Raw genomic sequence first — 15,501 nt, forward strand, 5'->3', positions numbered from 1 at the left:
CCCGTCCTGGGCTGCATAAACATCAGAGAATGACACCCATGCCCAGGCTCCCGAGAGAAGGCAAGAAAATCCAACAAGTCCACCCACACAGGAAGTGCAAGGCCACTGCAGACTGACCTCGCTCTGGGTGAACCCGAATATGGCTAACCTTCGGAGTTTCTCCCCAACTCCATGCACATCCCCGCTCCCTTTGTGGAAGTGCCACCGTTAGATCCCCAGCTCTATTTTCTATCCAGGTGACAACAGGATCAGAGGCTGAACTTCTAACCTCATAAATCCTTTTCCACCTCAGACCGAAACCGGATTCCTCTGCAGAATGCCTCTCCTCGAGTGCTTCCTGTGGCAAGCTGAAGAAGATGGGACAAAGGAGGACAGGTCTAAAATGGTTTAAGGATCATCATATGCATCCTTTCATCAGACAAGCGAGTAAAGCAAATCCAACCAAGTGACACTGCTTGACATTTGAGTTAAAAATCACGTACAGAGAAACGGATTTACTTTCTTTTTTTTTTTTTTTTTTTATTCTTTTGCATTCTGCACGCTGACACAGCGGGAAAAGAAAATGCCTGGAACTTAAATATGGAGGAAGCTCTTTACAACTACATCCACGATTTTGTGCACTTCTCTCACTTGCATGTCAGTGAAAATCACCAACTATTATAAAACAGGATAAGTCACAGAAAACAAAAAACAAAAAACAAAAAACACCTCATAAAAAAATATATCCAAGTATGAAAAGTATTGTCCTCTTGGTGTCTTCACATCCTTCTCTTCTGTGTACTTATATACAATACTGGCAAGGAAAAAAATAAATACATTGAAAAACACTGCTTAAAAAATCACAATAGCAAGCTGTAAAAGCAAACAGATTTAGGCCTAACATCTCTACAAAGTGAAAAGGAATTTCCATACCACACAATAAATTCTAGGACTACTAAAAAAACTAGACTTGATGAATCCAGGCCTGGGTTTGACATCTTATGGGACTGTGCTCTAGTGTTCGCTATATAGTTGACTGTAAATTGCAATCGGGGAGGTAAAAAAATGGATGTGAAAATCTCTGGGATCTAAGAATGTTTTATAATTATAATAATTCTGCTTGTAGTAAAGAAAATCTACCAGGTTAAACCTCAGATTAACACTAAAAAACGTATTTTCATCCATCTCTTCAATATAAACTCTAAACTGTCCACTATTTTAATTACAACAGGATAAACAAGAGCTGAGGAATTTGGGGGGTTTTGGGGAGTTGTTTTAAGTACTAAAATCTTTATTCTGAATTCCCTTTTAAAGTATCAACCTTCGGTGTTCTCCAAAGTTTTGCTTGGCTAGTCCTCTTGTGAGCACCCAAATTGAACTCTTTAGGATATGTGGTACTTCAGAATAAGATAAAACTTAGTAACTAGGTGACTCTGGGTCAGGCTTTCACAGAAGTGTTCCTCTCCTCCCACTCCCAGGCCTCCTCAGACTCTGACACATCTGTTCAAAGTGAACATTAAGAAGTATCTTGACCAAAGAACACAACACAAATTAAACAAGATCTTTTTTAAGAGACAAGGATGTGAATCTGGGAGTCTACAGGTAACTCCCACTGATTACATCACAGAAAAAGTTATATGAAGGGAAGCAGCAGAATGATGGTAGAAACACGCCTGGGAAACTGGACAAGCCCGAGAAGCAGTGTGCGTGGGACAGGATCTAGCCTGTCACCACTCACAGGTGACTGGGGCTCTCAGCTGTCTGCAGATAGGGAACGACAGTACATTTCTAGTAAATGGAGGGAGTAAAATAATAATATAAAAAAATTGAAGGAATTCTACATGTTGGAAGGAATAAAAAGCCAGCAAAAGATGTATGCAAAGATAGGATATGAAGAAACATGGTACTATAAGAACAGAGACAGAATATTTAGTTCAGAGCCGAGATCCAACTGTTAAGGGGGATGAAGAAATTATGGAGAACTAAAGAATTCACAACAGTAAAAAACTGGAACTCAAGAGCCCTAAGGCTCCATTTGGGGATGGGCCCCAAGGTGGGGATGGGGGATGGGTCAAGGGATAATTCCCTCAGTTTTGAGGTTTTTCCCTTCTCCCTGAGAAATTCAAATATGACTTCACCGATCATTTTTTTAAGCAAGGTACTTAAGAGTAACCTTAATAATCACAGCAACATACTAGCTGTTAAAAAGTGGAGTAACTTTAGAATCGTGTTTCCTATGTTGTCATTTTTGCCAAATGAAAGGATGCAAACCTCCACAAAAAGCATCTGAACGCTGAAGAAAGGACCATCAGGACAAGCTACCCGCCAGATGACGCAAACCAAAGATAGCAGGAGACAGTGGCCACTCTTTCAGCTCCAACTTCCAATGTGGGAGGCAGCATTGGAGCAACATAACAAACTGTATTTGGAACTCTGGGTCAGTGTCCTAACACCCCTCAGTTCCTCATCAGTAAAGAGAGGGAAGGTGAGAATGTCTGTTCCAAAATTTCATGAAGCGTCTTAAAAACAAAAAACAAAAAAAAAACTGGTCACAATGAAAACCTGAGATTGAAGAAGTTAAAAATAAATGAGGCAAGACTAAAACTAAACTTCTGAATTATGCAGAAAATCTGCTGGGGATTCCAATTATAAACAACAACAAAAAAGCTTCTTTTGGATGTCGCACAACTGTACGATGGCAGAATCTTACCATTGTTTCCACGGATAAATGCATCGCCGTACTTATTCTTCAGCTGTCCATTTACATATTCTTCCGTCTGCTCCAAGGCTATATTCATGTAGCCATCCAGGCAAGCCAGGACCCCTGCAGGCAGATTTAGTCCAAGAGAAGATATCCAAGGCACATCAGAGTTGAAAATTACAGGGTATCCCTTAGAGCTGACAATCTCGTGATTTGTTAGCTCTTACATACTTAATACAAAAATTCACACTGAAAGTGAAACTCCACGGCTCCATCTGACGCCAACGGGAGTGACGGCGAAGAAGCATACAGTGCGAGCGCAGTCACAAACCCAACGCCGACAGGGGAAACATCAGACTATCACTCGCTTCATGGGATGTGTTGATAACAGCAGCAAGTTCTAAAGCCTTCATAGAAGTCACCTAACGAGCATATTCCAAACAGCACACCATTCATTGAAAGCTAAAATCGGGAGTGGGCAACCTGTGCAGGGACAAATGACCACGGGCCAGGACTCCTCGCTTCCGGTGGCGTTTCTTTCTTTAGCCACGCGGTGAAATATGGATCTGGCACATTTACTGCATTCTTTCCCAACATCTACTGCAGCAGATGAATGTACTCCAGGGCTCAGAGGAAGTTGCCACAATCTGCTAAAATAATAGGAGAGGAGACAGCAGGTGCTCCTGAAAGAACATCTGAGAGCTGTGACTCCTGGCCAAGAGCAGCTTGAGAAGACAGGGCACCGTACTGCATTGTAACACGTCCCTTTCTGTTTAGTTACAGTTAGAAGAGTTTTGAAGCCAGACTGATAGAGAAAAATGGTCAAGAACATTCTAAAGAGCTTTTAAGGAAACTGTCTGAGTGAATCTTTTAAACTCTGTTATTGTGCAAAACTTGCCCCAACAATTTTTCTCAAGAGATGGAAATATATAAGCCTCTGGGTCTCTAACTTCATGTGGTATTTTCTAGAAAACAAAAACCAGGCAAAAACAAATACTATAAGTTTGAGTCAATTAGCCAAGTCGATAGCTTCATTTAGTCTCTACTTCGTTAATATGCTCCTCACTCCCCTGCGTCTGCCCCCATTTTCCTCTACACAAAAACGTTCCTTTTCCAAATTGTGTGTGTAATGAGAACACACGACATTAATCTAACGGAATTCTGCTAGAAGCCGTACACTTTCAAAGAATCAGAATAGATGATGAACAATTACTAACAATTATTTCCCATCAAAAGAAAGCTTAAGCTCTAAGTTTCCAATTTATTTCCTGCTGTATTATTTTACTTCTAAACCACAATCCTAAATTCCCAAGAAACTTCTGCAAGATGATATGTTTCAAATGTTTCAAAGTTAACCCAAAGCATTTCAAAATGAAATATTCATTAATAAAAACATATCTATTCTTCTAGCAAAGGTTGTTTTGAGAACAAGAGTCCAGGAGGTTGGAATTGTAACCCCCTCCCATCTCTAAGGGATAAACTGCTATGAATAACAGGAAGAAAAAAAAGTTTTCTTTAAACAAGAGAAATTGCTGCAGAGAGCTGGGGTTTTTAATTTAATCATGATGGTTACAAGCCATGTGAAAGGCTGTCCAACCTCACTAGTAAACAAAGAAACAGACATGAAATGAAACTATTACTTGTTGCCAGTTAGAATGGAAACGTTGAAAACAAGGCTAATACAAGGGTTGGGGAGGACACAAAGAATAAGCCCATCTGCCCAGAGGGGAGGGCCACTGGGCATGCTCATTAATACAGAAATCCGAGGCGGGGGATCTACTCTAAAGAAATACTTGGACAAGTGCTCAAGAGACATGTCAAAGGAGCAGAGCTGTTTACTCAAAAATAGCAAAAAATTGGTAAACACTTACAAGCCCATTAATAGGAAAACTGTTTAAAAACAAAAACAAAACTGCGGCTCGTCCACATAAGGAAGGCACTCCTTTGCAGCACGAAAAACTCTATACTGTCAGAGAACTGAATGCGTTCTTTCCATGTAAAAAGAGAAAGGAAATCAGGGTATATGTACAGCTGATCCCATTTATATAAAAGTATGCTTATACAGATACAGGTCCAGACTGGCAAGCCTGAGTATCTCTGGATGGAAGAATTTGGGGAGACTTTGCTTTCTTCTGTATACATTTCTTCATTATTTATTTTGAAATTCTTTAAAGAAAGAAAAGAAAAACGAAAAGCACATATGCTACCTTTACAGATAAAAAAAAAAAATCTCCCTAATGAGTATAGAAAGAAAAAGTCAGGCTAGGCTGGTTGATGTCCTCAATGAAGTAGGTTGGGAGAAGACATTGAAAACAATGTTCCCACCCAAACCAACTGCTGAATGTGCTCAAATCTCTAGAAGTCTGTTACCTCCTTTGGGCTCATCAAAAGTTCATAGGTGGGAAGTGGTATATAGAGACTTCATAGCTCAGATTTCAGTATAAATCTACTAGTTCCACTAGAATAATCAAATTAAACTGGAGATAGGTCACTGATGACAAGAAACTAAAGCAGTAACTAAGAGCAGAGTGATTTCTTAACCAGGCTTTTGGCCAAGCTTGAATTGGGAGTCCTAGCTCCTCCCTTACTAGGTGGGGAGAAACAGACTTCTCAAAGGATTTATGTGAAGATAAATTGGAAACTGAAATGATTAGCACACACTAGACACACAGGAAGTTCTCAGGAAAATTAAGTTTGCATGTGTCGAAAGAGGAAAAGGCTTAAGAAACCATCCTCATTCAGAAAAGACACCAAAAAAAGGCTTTACTTTGCTAATGAATTCGTAACCTGCACTCGTAAATAGTCCAGGTAATTAACGTATTTGAGTTTGGGAAGATGTATTTGAGTAACTTTAAAAAATGGGATTTTGATACCATTCCTCCCACAAACTTAATTTCAGTAGTGTCACAGCCTCTTAAAAAGAGCATTCTCGAAAAGAATGGGAAGGTGTATTTGGAGAGCACACATTCCGTAGGAGTGGGAAGTTCATGTTGTAAAATGATACTATCTAAATAGCTGCTTGTCAACCTTAAATATTTTGGCAAAAACAAAGGCTGCTGTGCCAAGTGTTCTTCGGCTTCCGGTTATTCGTGCCTGAGGTGACTGAGAATCCTGGCTATTACCAGGACGCACACATCCAGTCACAAACTAGACCACAGTCACACAAATCACACCGGAAGTCAGAGCACACACTCCGCTATCCTCCCTATCTCCAAAGGGAATCATCTCAGAGGCAAAAAAGAAATGGGCAGAAAAACTACTGGTAATCAATGCTTCCCCCTCCCCCCCCCAACTGGGTACACTTAAGAGCTTAATAAAAACCAGTTAAGTCATATTTACTCATTTAGTTGCACGAGTGAGGATAAAGCATGAAAATATTACCTCGATAATCCACTCCAGAATTCAATTTTACCACAACTGGTCGTCCAATGATTTGCTTTAAGAAGTCACTGGGGGTCTGCTTCCGTAGACTCATTTTAATAATCCTGATCAAAAATCTGAAAAGGAGCAATAAAAGACAAAAGTTAATTATTCACCAAAAGAAGCCTTGCAGCCTTCACCATATTTATAGGCAATCACGTACCACCGGGCCACGTATGAAGACTCAACATTATTCACTACTATTACAACATGACAGCTAGCATGTTTCCAGTACTTACTACCAGCCAGATACTAAGCTGCATGACCTCATTCAGTTGTCCCACAGCAACCCTAGGACACAGCTTCATCGTGGCTCCCTGTGTTAATAGAGTCCCCGTTCTTAATCACTTGTCACTACTGCCTCCCACGCAGTCAGTATACCCATTACAACCACTGCCACCTCCATCATTTCCTGCATGCTCGTTCTACACTGAGACCTCTGCTAAGATCTTTATAAACACGATCCCATTTAATCTTCCGAACCCTGAGAAGAAAGTCATAGTATCTCCATTTTGCTAATGAAAATAAAAGCACAAAAAGCTGAAAAAAATGTGCCCTTAAATGTGATGGAACCAACATTCAAGCTCAAAACAGTCATATTTTAAAGTCTATGTTATATGATATAGGCATATTTACAAAATGATGCCAAAATAGTGTTTCTGAAACTAATTATAACGATAATTGAGAGCTAACATCTGAGTGTACTAGATGCCAGCACTTACCTAAGCACTTTTTATATATTAATCCATTTAAACCTGACTACCTTACGGGTAGGTACTGTTTTTTAATCTTTGTTTCACAGATGAAGACAGACACACAGAGGTCCTGCTCTGGTCACATAGCTAGTAAGTGGATGACCAGCCTGTGCTCTACATCAAACTTATACAGCCTCCTGAAGGTTACTAATGCAGCCAGAGATTTTTTTACTTACTCTATTAGAGCAGACATACACTCTATAAGATAAAGAAAAAATCTTTTTTTTTTTTTAAGTTTTTATTTTAATTGCCCGGTGCTCATCACAGCAAGTGCTGACCTTAATCCCCATCACCTATTTCACCCATCCCCCACCCACCTCCCCTCTGGTAATCATCAGTTCGTTCTCTATAGTTAAGAGTCTGTTTTCTTGGTTTGCCACTCTTTTTTTCCCCTTTGCTTGTTTGTTCTGCTTCTTAAATTCTACATATGAGTAAAATCATATGGTATTTTTCTCTGCCTGGCTTATTTCACTCAGCATATTATTCTCTAGCTCCATCCATGTCACTGCAAATGGCAAGATTTCATTCTTTTTTATGCCTCAGTAATATTCCGTTTCATACACACATGAATACACACACACACACACACACACACACACACACCATCTTTTCTTTATCTATTCATCAGATGATGGACCCTTGGGCTGCTTCCATAATTTGGCTATTCTAGCTAATGCTCTATAAATATGAGGGTGCATGTATCCTTCTGAATTAGTATCTTTGTGTTCTTCGGGTAAATACCTAGTAATACAATTGCTGGATCATAGGAGTAGTTCTATATTTAATTTTTTGAGGAGCCTCTGTACTGTTTTCCACAGTGGCCGCACCAGTTTGGATGCCCACCAAACAGTGTACAAAGATTCCTCTCTTCTTCCACATCCTCGCCAACACCTGCTCTTTCTTGTGTTGTTGATTTTAGCCATTCTGATAGGTGTGGGGAGACATCTCATTGTAGTTTTGATCTGCATCTTCGTGATGGTTAGTGATGTTGAGTACCTTTTCATGTATGTGTTGGCCATCTGGATGTCTTCTTTGGAGAAATGTCTGCTCATTTCTTCTGCCCATTTTTAATTTATTATTATTTTTTTGGTGTTGAGTTGTATAAGTTCTTTATATATTCTCGATACTAACCCTTTATCAGATATGTCATTTGGAAGTATTTTCTCCCATTCCGTAGGTTGCCTTTTAGTAAGAAAAAGTCTTAAAATTCAAGAATAGGAGTCTGAAATACAGACAGAGCATTATATACCCAAATCAAACATACATCGTTGCCAATCACTCCTTTCAAAATTCATCTTGTTACAGACCAGTTATCTGGGTCAAAATACTTTGATAAACAAATGTAACAAAACTGTAGTTACTTAAGCGAAAACTGACAGCAAAAGAACTTTGGACATTAATGTTTCTGTTTCAGTCAAACTCAGCTCACTGTTATTTAGTAGCCATATAGTAGTGACACTTAAAATCAGTATGGATACAATGTATTAAGGACTCTCCTGGAGGACTCAAATTGTTTTCAATCCAAATTTTTGTAACACTTTCTTCCATAAACACTGCTTCCTTCACTCCCAGTCTATCCACCCCGTGATCTGAGTATGGCTTCAGGAATATCGTTCAGAGATTTTCTCAGAGTGAATCGGCCAGCTCAGGCAGTTCGGGGAAGCTAGAATGCTCAGTTACAGGCTTTTCATTTCTTGAGTCAATGTGCATATGTCCGCACATATTTTCAGGGAAATTAAAAAAACCTGGCATTCACGCAGGTTCTGATCTTAAAGAACTTGGAATCCAGAAGAATTTAAACTCTTGCTCAAAGGGTGTGAGTAAACAAAAGTGATTATAATTTAAGTAAAACAATTTTCTTTAACCTAAAAGTCAGCAGCCTCAGTTAAATCAAAGAAAATGCAAATTTCATGAAGTATGCTTGAATTTGGGGCTGCTCTTTGGACCATTCCCCACTCCATCTCCCCGAGGTTTGAAAGATTTGTTTAAAATGCAATTTGCTAATTATTTCACTCAGCAAATTTTAATTTAACTTTCCCACTGGATTGCCAGTTTATTTTTTTCAGCTCCAGTCTCCGTAGATAACTGGAATTACAACTACTATGCAGGACAACCACTATTCATGACCACTATTCATTTGAGACTCAGACCACACAATTTTCTTTATGCTGTTTTGAGTGCAAGAAAAAAATATTACAAAGTAAATCCTGTAACAGATTCAGTACTCTTGATGAGTTTAGTAAAAACAAACAAATCTTCCCATTCGTCTACAAACTGCCTTATTTATTCCTTGAACACGAGCTGTTTTGTGGCTGAACGGGTCTAGAGAGACTACTAACTCTGAAGGCCTGATGGAGACTCGGCTCATGAGTCAGGTGCATTTCCTATCAGATGCGAAATCCCAGGATGGTGCTTTCTAGGTATAAGACTGAGACAAAACTGGCTATTTACTTTGTGTTTAAAAAACAAAACAAAACAAAAACAAAACAAAACAAAAACCCACCAAGATGCATGGTCATGTGAAAATCTAGTTGACAGGACTATTACTAACTACCTCATCCAAAGTTAAAAGCTAATGACAGCAAAAAGACTCCAGGCCTAGACAAACTGCTGGTATTGGCTGTTTTTTAAAAAATGTTATTCATCTTTCTTCACCTTTTTAGAAAGCAGGTAATATTCTTCTAAGCTCATCAAAGATCACACCTCTGCCGTTAAAGCCACATCTTCACTCCAATTAGCATCAATCTCTTCCTGCAGGTGTTCAACACTCCCAACTTCCGGGCAGCACCTGAGTGGCGGGTGCACGGGCGGGGCTGGTGGGTGCAACACTAGTAAGACACAGGTAGCCTCAGGCCCTCAGAGTTTACACTACCAAGCTAGCCCCAAAACATGTCAATGGAGAACTTTTTAGAAGTTGGATGTATGTGGATAGATTTTTGCGGAGTGGCACACAGAGAAAGCAGCTCACTTGGCACAGGCTTGGCAGAGCAGAGACCTCTGGAGGACTCATCTACGGGGAAAAGCAACCCACTGGCCCAAAGGAGAGAAATCCTAGCAAAGGCACTGCACAGCCGTGCGTTTGGATTTGAGGAGAAAACGCTACACAGGCCCACAGCACAAAATGCAGCCGACGGAGGGAGCAGGCGCCACGTTCCTGGAACGCACAGCAAGTCCGGCTAAGAGAGCTTGGACTTGAACCGCCAGCTCGGTTTCCCCAACCCATAATGGATTGAATCACTTGGAGATTCTGATTCGGTAGTTCTGGGGCAGAACCTGGGAACAGGTTTGCACAGGCCCGGCAGATTCCTCTGACCTGGCAAGTCTGGGGAACACCATGTCAGCGACAGGGTCCTGAGCTGAGACCTGCCTGAGCTCGGCTCTGTACCGTGGAGAAGAGCTGGACCAGCTCACCTAGTTCTGACGCAGCCATGTTCCCCATCTGGTTCTATCTGCTACAATGTGCCACTACTCTCTTTCACATTCTCTACTTTTTTTTTTGTACTAGTCTTTTCGCCCTCAAAAGACAGGAACGTGTGAAAGACTACTACCGAGCTTTTCATTTTTTTTCTTTTCCTCCAGAGCATCTGCATTCTGCTAAATCTCTTGGAAAGAAAAAAATTTTTCAGAAGTTATTTGAAAAGGGGGTGGCTGCTTCAAACGCATTTTATCCATCACTCTAGGAGACCACATCTTCTACATTCATCTTCATTAGGCTTCCTTGGTACTCCCCGTTACTTAATGATTTGCCCATAAATCCATTCTGTATAAGTAAATTGGTCTCAACATCACAATTTTTCCCATCACTTGGCTCACGTAATTTTAATGTTCATCTTTTAAATTGGTTAAGGCAGAAGGCACAGTTCTGACCATTTCTGAAGCGAGAGAAAAGCCTCTTGAACCATAAACACATAAGAGGAAAAAGGCCTCCTTTCTGCAGGGTCACCTTGATAAAACTTCTCCCTTGAAAATTAAAGCCATAATCACCTCTATGCCTCTCTCCCTCCCCTGACTCCTACTCAGGCTTGTTTTAAATGACCTATTTTCAGAAATGGCTATTAAGTCAAAGGCAGTATATTTTCTGCCAGAAGCTACTGAGAGGTCTAGTGTAAGAACATCTGCACACTGCCCTGCAGAGATTTTTTTTTTTAGTAAAAGAATGGGGGAGAAAGAACCAAATTTTATTCATCCAACGATGTGCCAAGCTGTGTGAGATCCACAAGCAATTCATACAGTAACCCTGTGAGGTGGCAAGCACAACTAAGGCTTGGTCCCAAAGCCCAAGCCCTTTCAAAGCTGCCCTTTGGAATATGTCTGGATCCTCCCATGACAGGTGGGGAACGGCCACAGACATCTATGGAGATGTAGGGGAGATCCAGCTCGGGAGCAGGAGCACTGGAGGAAAAATGCCTAAAGGGACAAAGTGCTGTCAATTAGCCCGGGAAGAAATACCGTGGTCAAAGGTTAAGAAATCTATCTAATGTGATTTTGAGTTACGTTGCTGAGGAAAAGGCACACAAATTCTTGCTTCTTGGCAATGTTTACCTGCAAACTTTCACCTCCTCGTAGAATATGTACAGTTTAGGGGGAAGAAAATGTGAAAAGTAAATAATTACAATGAAGCATAGCATCACAACCCTCGTAAATGCAGCTCAAGACTAGGAACTGGGCGTCCGAGAGGGCGTCGGACACTGAGAACAGCTCTCTAAACATCTCCCTTCTCAGAGCCTTGGGGTACCTAGTCCTCTCCTGAAGACTCCCTACCAATCCCTCCTCCCACACAGTAAGGGGCTACCTTCCTCCCCTCTCTCACTCCAGCCCCAAACCTAGCACTCACAGCACCACCGCCTTCCACTTATCTGGCTGTTTCGTCATTTTCCTGCTGACCAGTCTCCCACCTAAATTCTAAGCTTCTCAGCTTCTCAGAGATGGGGAAAATGGTATCCTTGGTCCCTAAGCTCAATGGCCAACCCTGTGGGAGGCATCCAAGGTCAGTGCCAAGGAAAATCCCTGTCCCTTTCTCCTCCACCCACGAACCATGGGTATAGAGGGACTAGCACAGTAATCATCTGCGCACTTAAATGGCTAGAGCACAGTAATATTTCTGTTACTGACCAGCCAGTAAAAGAAAGATGAAGAAAACAGAAATGTTTCTGTGTTGTACAAGAAACAGCTGCATCTGAGTCGAGGGAGATGCTTGTTAAAATGCAGATTCCTATAGTCTACTCGTATTCAGACTCCCTAGGCAAGAGGTGCTGCAACCTACATTTTATAAAGTTTCCCAAATGATTCCTATAAGCAAACGTGGACATTGGGAAATATCTGGAGACATTCTGGATTGTCTTGAAGAAGGAGGGTGGTGCTACTACATAGAGGCCAGGGGCATGACTTAACATTCTACCAAGCAAAGACAGCCCTCCACAACAAAGGATTCTCTTGCTCAAAATGTCAAGGGAGGTTGAAAAACTCTGTTATAAAGCCTAAATAAAAACAAACCAACCAACCACTTTTTCTTGTCTTAAATTGACAAGTTTTTAAAACCTTCAAGGTATAACAAATGAAAATGAGCAGCTCAATTCTAATCAGATGACAAAATACAAATTATAACTTACTAGGTATTTGATTCTGACAGAAAGGGAATGTGAAAACAACTGTCAAAAAATCTTGCAGGGGTCACCATTCTAAGTAATGGATTTCTAGTCCCCGTCATGAAAATGGTCAATTTCCCATTTTTCAGTGTTCTATGTCCCTCAGATGATTACGACCTCTGTTATTTGGTACAATTCTAACAGGACAGAATAATCCAAGTGATATCAACATTTTTGAAGGTTCTCTCACAAGTATGCCACAGTTCAGCTCAGAGACCACCCAATGCAGCATAAGGAGTACTCACTTGGGAGACAGGAAACCTGAATTCTAATCCCAGTTCTGCTACTTAATTTAGCTGTATGCCTTGGAGAACTCATCGTTTCACCTCTCAAGGCCCCAGGTTCCTCATCTGCAAAATAAGGGAGTTATGCTAGATGATCACTTAAGAGATCATCTCGCTGTAACATTCAGTCAGCCTATGCAGTAACTCCAATAATGCATTTACACATACACACACACACACACCCCAAGACAATCGTCTACACTCCTGCACAAAATTCAAGCAACTGGAAATGGGACACCACTGTTAAAAAAAAAAAAATTTAACTCCAAAGAGATGTTGATTATTAGAAATACATAAAATACATAATGAGCTATCACACTTTTGGCAAAAACGGGCACAACCTTACATGAATGAGGTAAACTGCTAAAACTCTCCTCGAAAACAATTAGGTAATGGGCGTAGATATCTAAAAAAAGACCTTACTAGAACACAGCATCTATTGTAATTTCCTTGCTCAGACTCTAGTCCGAGTAAATCATCCGAAATACAGTTTTAAAAATAAAGTCTATCAGAGTATTACCGGGGATGCTAAAGCCAAATGAAAGTTTACAAACACCCTAAATGCCTCACAGTTCCAAAACGGTTGAATAATTTATGGGACCTACGCAATGACGGAATAGGTAGCCAATCAAAAGATGCAAAATCAGAAATGATATTTGGGAAGAACTTTTAAATGAAAGTGGACGACTACTTATACTGCTGATATAATAGTCTTAACTCAAATGGAAAGTAGCACACACGAGACTAAAATACAGAAAGAAATTGTGGATGGGATTCAGTGAATATTACTTCCTTCCCTGGACTCCTGTGTTTTCACTTTTTCAAGAGCCCTGTGTTACGGTGGGGGTGGGTAGGGGCACATTAAACCACTACCGACCTTATCTCCCATCGTCCTAACGCTAGACACGGTAAACAAAAACACCCGTAAGGAGCGAGCGCGCACACACCTACAGACCAAAAGCCCGGGTGATAAGACCTAACCCCTACAACCGTGGGCGTTGGCAACCTGAGAACTCGGTAAGGTAGGCTAGTCCCGCTCTTGATTCCTGGGGGTCGGGGAACCACCCAGATGTAGTCAGTGCAGCCCTGGAGCCCCAGGAACCGGGCGGGGCCGGCCCGCGCATTCGGGGCCCGCTTTCCCGCCCATTCCGCAGGCTCCCGCCTGGGCTCCCGCGGAACCTTGGGCAACCAGGACTGGTCTCGCAAGGCAACTCGGTGGGGCCAGGTCGCTGCCATTCTTCCCCGCGCGGTCTAGACGCCCCTCCGGAGGGGTTCTCACAGCCCGCGGACCACAGATCTCCTGCCCTTCCCAGGAGCCCAGGAGAAACTGAGCGCATTTTGGGGGCGCCGGCCACCCATGGGCTCCCGGCGTCCGCGCTCCCTCCCGGCGCCTTTCAGGGGCTGCCTGGCCCAGACCCGGGCTGCCGCTCCCCAAACCCGCCCCGAGCAAGAGAGCGCTGGGGCCTCCAACCGCCCGCGCGGCTGCCTGGCTCACCTGGTGGCCGGGATCCAAACCCCCGCTCCAAGTGCCTCACAAGCCGGGCCTCCGCCGAGGATCGGAAGAAATCGAAAGTGAAACTGCCGAGGCAGGTGGCACTTTTCCGCAGCAACCAAGGATTGCCTTTCCTGGCTACGGCAGCCTGCGAGGACCTAAAAGGCCAGACTTCGGCGGAGCGCGCAAAGCCAAGAAGCTCGTTTTGCCTGAAGGCAAAGTTGGTGCTTTAGAGGTCAAAGGAGAAAGCGCCGGTGCTTCCTCTTTAACAGAAAACAAACACCTCTAAAATAAAATTTAAAAAACCTGGAAGTGATCTTTTAGCCGGGTTTTCCTTTAGGCAGAAATGCAAGAAAGAGCCTGAAGTTATACTAAACTGGAATTTACTGCCAACGTAATGACTATACTCGGAAAAATCCTTGAATAAGTTAATGCAAATAAATAAAACAGGCAGCCTCAAATCTTCACATCCACCTTTGGATTTTGGTTAAGTGTGTGTGAAGATGAAGTCGATATTAGCAAGAGATTGTTCCCATGGCAACGTTAATTGCCACAAAAAGAATTAAAATCACTAAAGTAACTCCGAATTATAATGGCATAAATTGTGATACATTACAATCTAATTCTAATTGGAAGTGGTATGCAGACATTTAAGTGCTGCTATGGGAACTTGGTTTGGAATTTTGAAATCTCAATATTCTTGCTATTAATGTAAAGGGTGAAGAAAAAGAAAACTGTTATACCAACACTTGATTCCTTTTTTTCTTCACACACATACCCTCAACTTAAAATTTATTCTTTAATTCTATTTGTGATTTGTAACACTATAAACAAAGAAAAAAATATCTTTAAACAGAGTCTTAACCGTTTTAAGTGTTATGGATCGAAGATGCAGAATTTTTTTCCTGAGGCAAGGATGAGTTTCCCCACTTGTAAACCTCTTTTAGCTGAAGAAATGAACCTTTGATGGATATAGCGGAGAGAGAACAACTGCGTGTGATTTGGTGAAAAAAAGATTTCCTTCTTTCCTTCCATAAAAGCTTACTTTGGGTAAAAACCAAGCATTACGGATTTATTGAAAAGGCTGTATTTGAAGTTCTTGCAGTATAAAGTATAATGTAAAAAAATTAAGTATCATTTAAATAAAATAATTAGCTGTGAAGAACAAATATAATAGGATATGAAGAAAGCCCTGTCTCTAAAAGCTTTCTTCACAAAAGACCTT

The 15,501-nt window shown here is 41.4% G+C and overlaps 1 protein-coding gene across 2 annotated transcripts; it reads right to left on the minus strand.

Annotated features, from left to right (window-relative positions):
* Positions 1-509: 509 nt before the first annotated feature.
* Positions 510-14,426, minus strand: LOC111154484 (LSM6 homolog, U6 small nuclear RNA and mRNA degradation associated). Of its 2 annotated transcripts, XM_022514108.1 has the most exons (5): positions 14,280-14,358; positions 12,746-12,850; positions 6,062-6,177; positions 2,690-2,803; positions 510-793 (listed from the first exon to the last, which is right to left on the minus strand). In XM_022514108.1, the coding sequence occupies exons 3-5, from the start codon at positions 6,153-6,155 to the stop codon at positions 759-761; spliced, it is 243 nt and encodes an 80-aa protein (XP_022369816.1). In that variant the 5' UTR covers positions 6,156-6,177; positions 12,746-12,850; positions 14,280-14,358; the 3' UTR covers positions 510-758. The 2 variants fall into 2 exon arrangements, with proteins under 2 accessions (XP_022369816.1, XP_022369809.1); XM_022514101.1 differs by lacking the exon at positions 12,746-12,850 and having other exon boundaries at positions 14,280-14,426.
* Between the last annotated feature and the right edge of the window lie 1,075 nt (positions 14,427-15,501).

This window comes from Enhydra lutris, unplaced genomic scaffold, assembly GCF_002288905.1.
Source record: "Enhydra lutris kenyoni isolate GAN:26980312 unplaced genomic scaffold, ASM228890v2 scaffoldscaffold3, whole genome shotgun sequence".
Classification (NCBI taxonomy): Eukaryota; Metazoa; Chordata; class Mammalia; order Carnivora; family Mustelidae; genus Enhydra; species Enhydra lutris.

Excerpts from the sequence above, each read along its gene's own strand:
- LOC111154484 (XM_022514101.1), bottom strand. The coding sequence starts at position 6,155 with ATGAGTCTACGGAAGCAGACCCCCAGTGACTTCTTAAAGCAAATCATT. Across the intron at positions 2,804-6,061 it reads TTCTGGAGTGGATTATCGAG|GGGTCCTGGCTTGCCTGGAT; the intron begins GTAATATTTTCA and ends ATCTGCCTGCAG. Across the intron at positions 794-2,689 it reads ATTTATCCGTGGAAACAATG|TATTGTATATAAGTACACAG; the intron begins GTAAGATTCTGC and ends TTTCCTTGCCAG.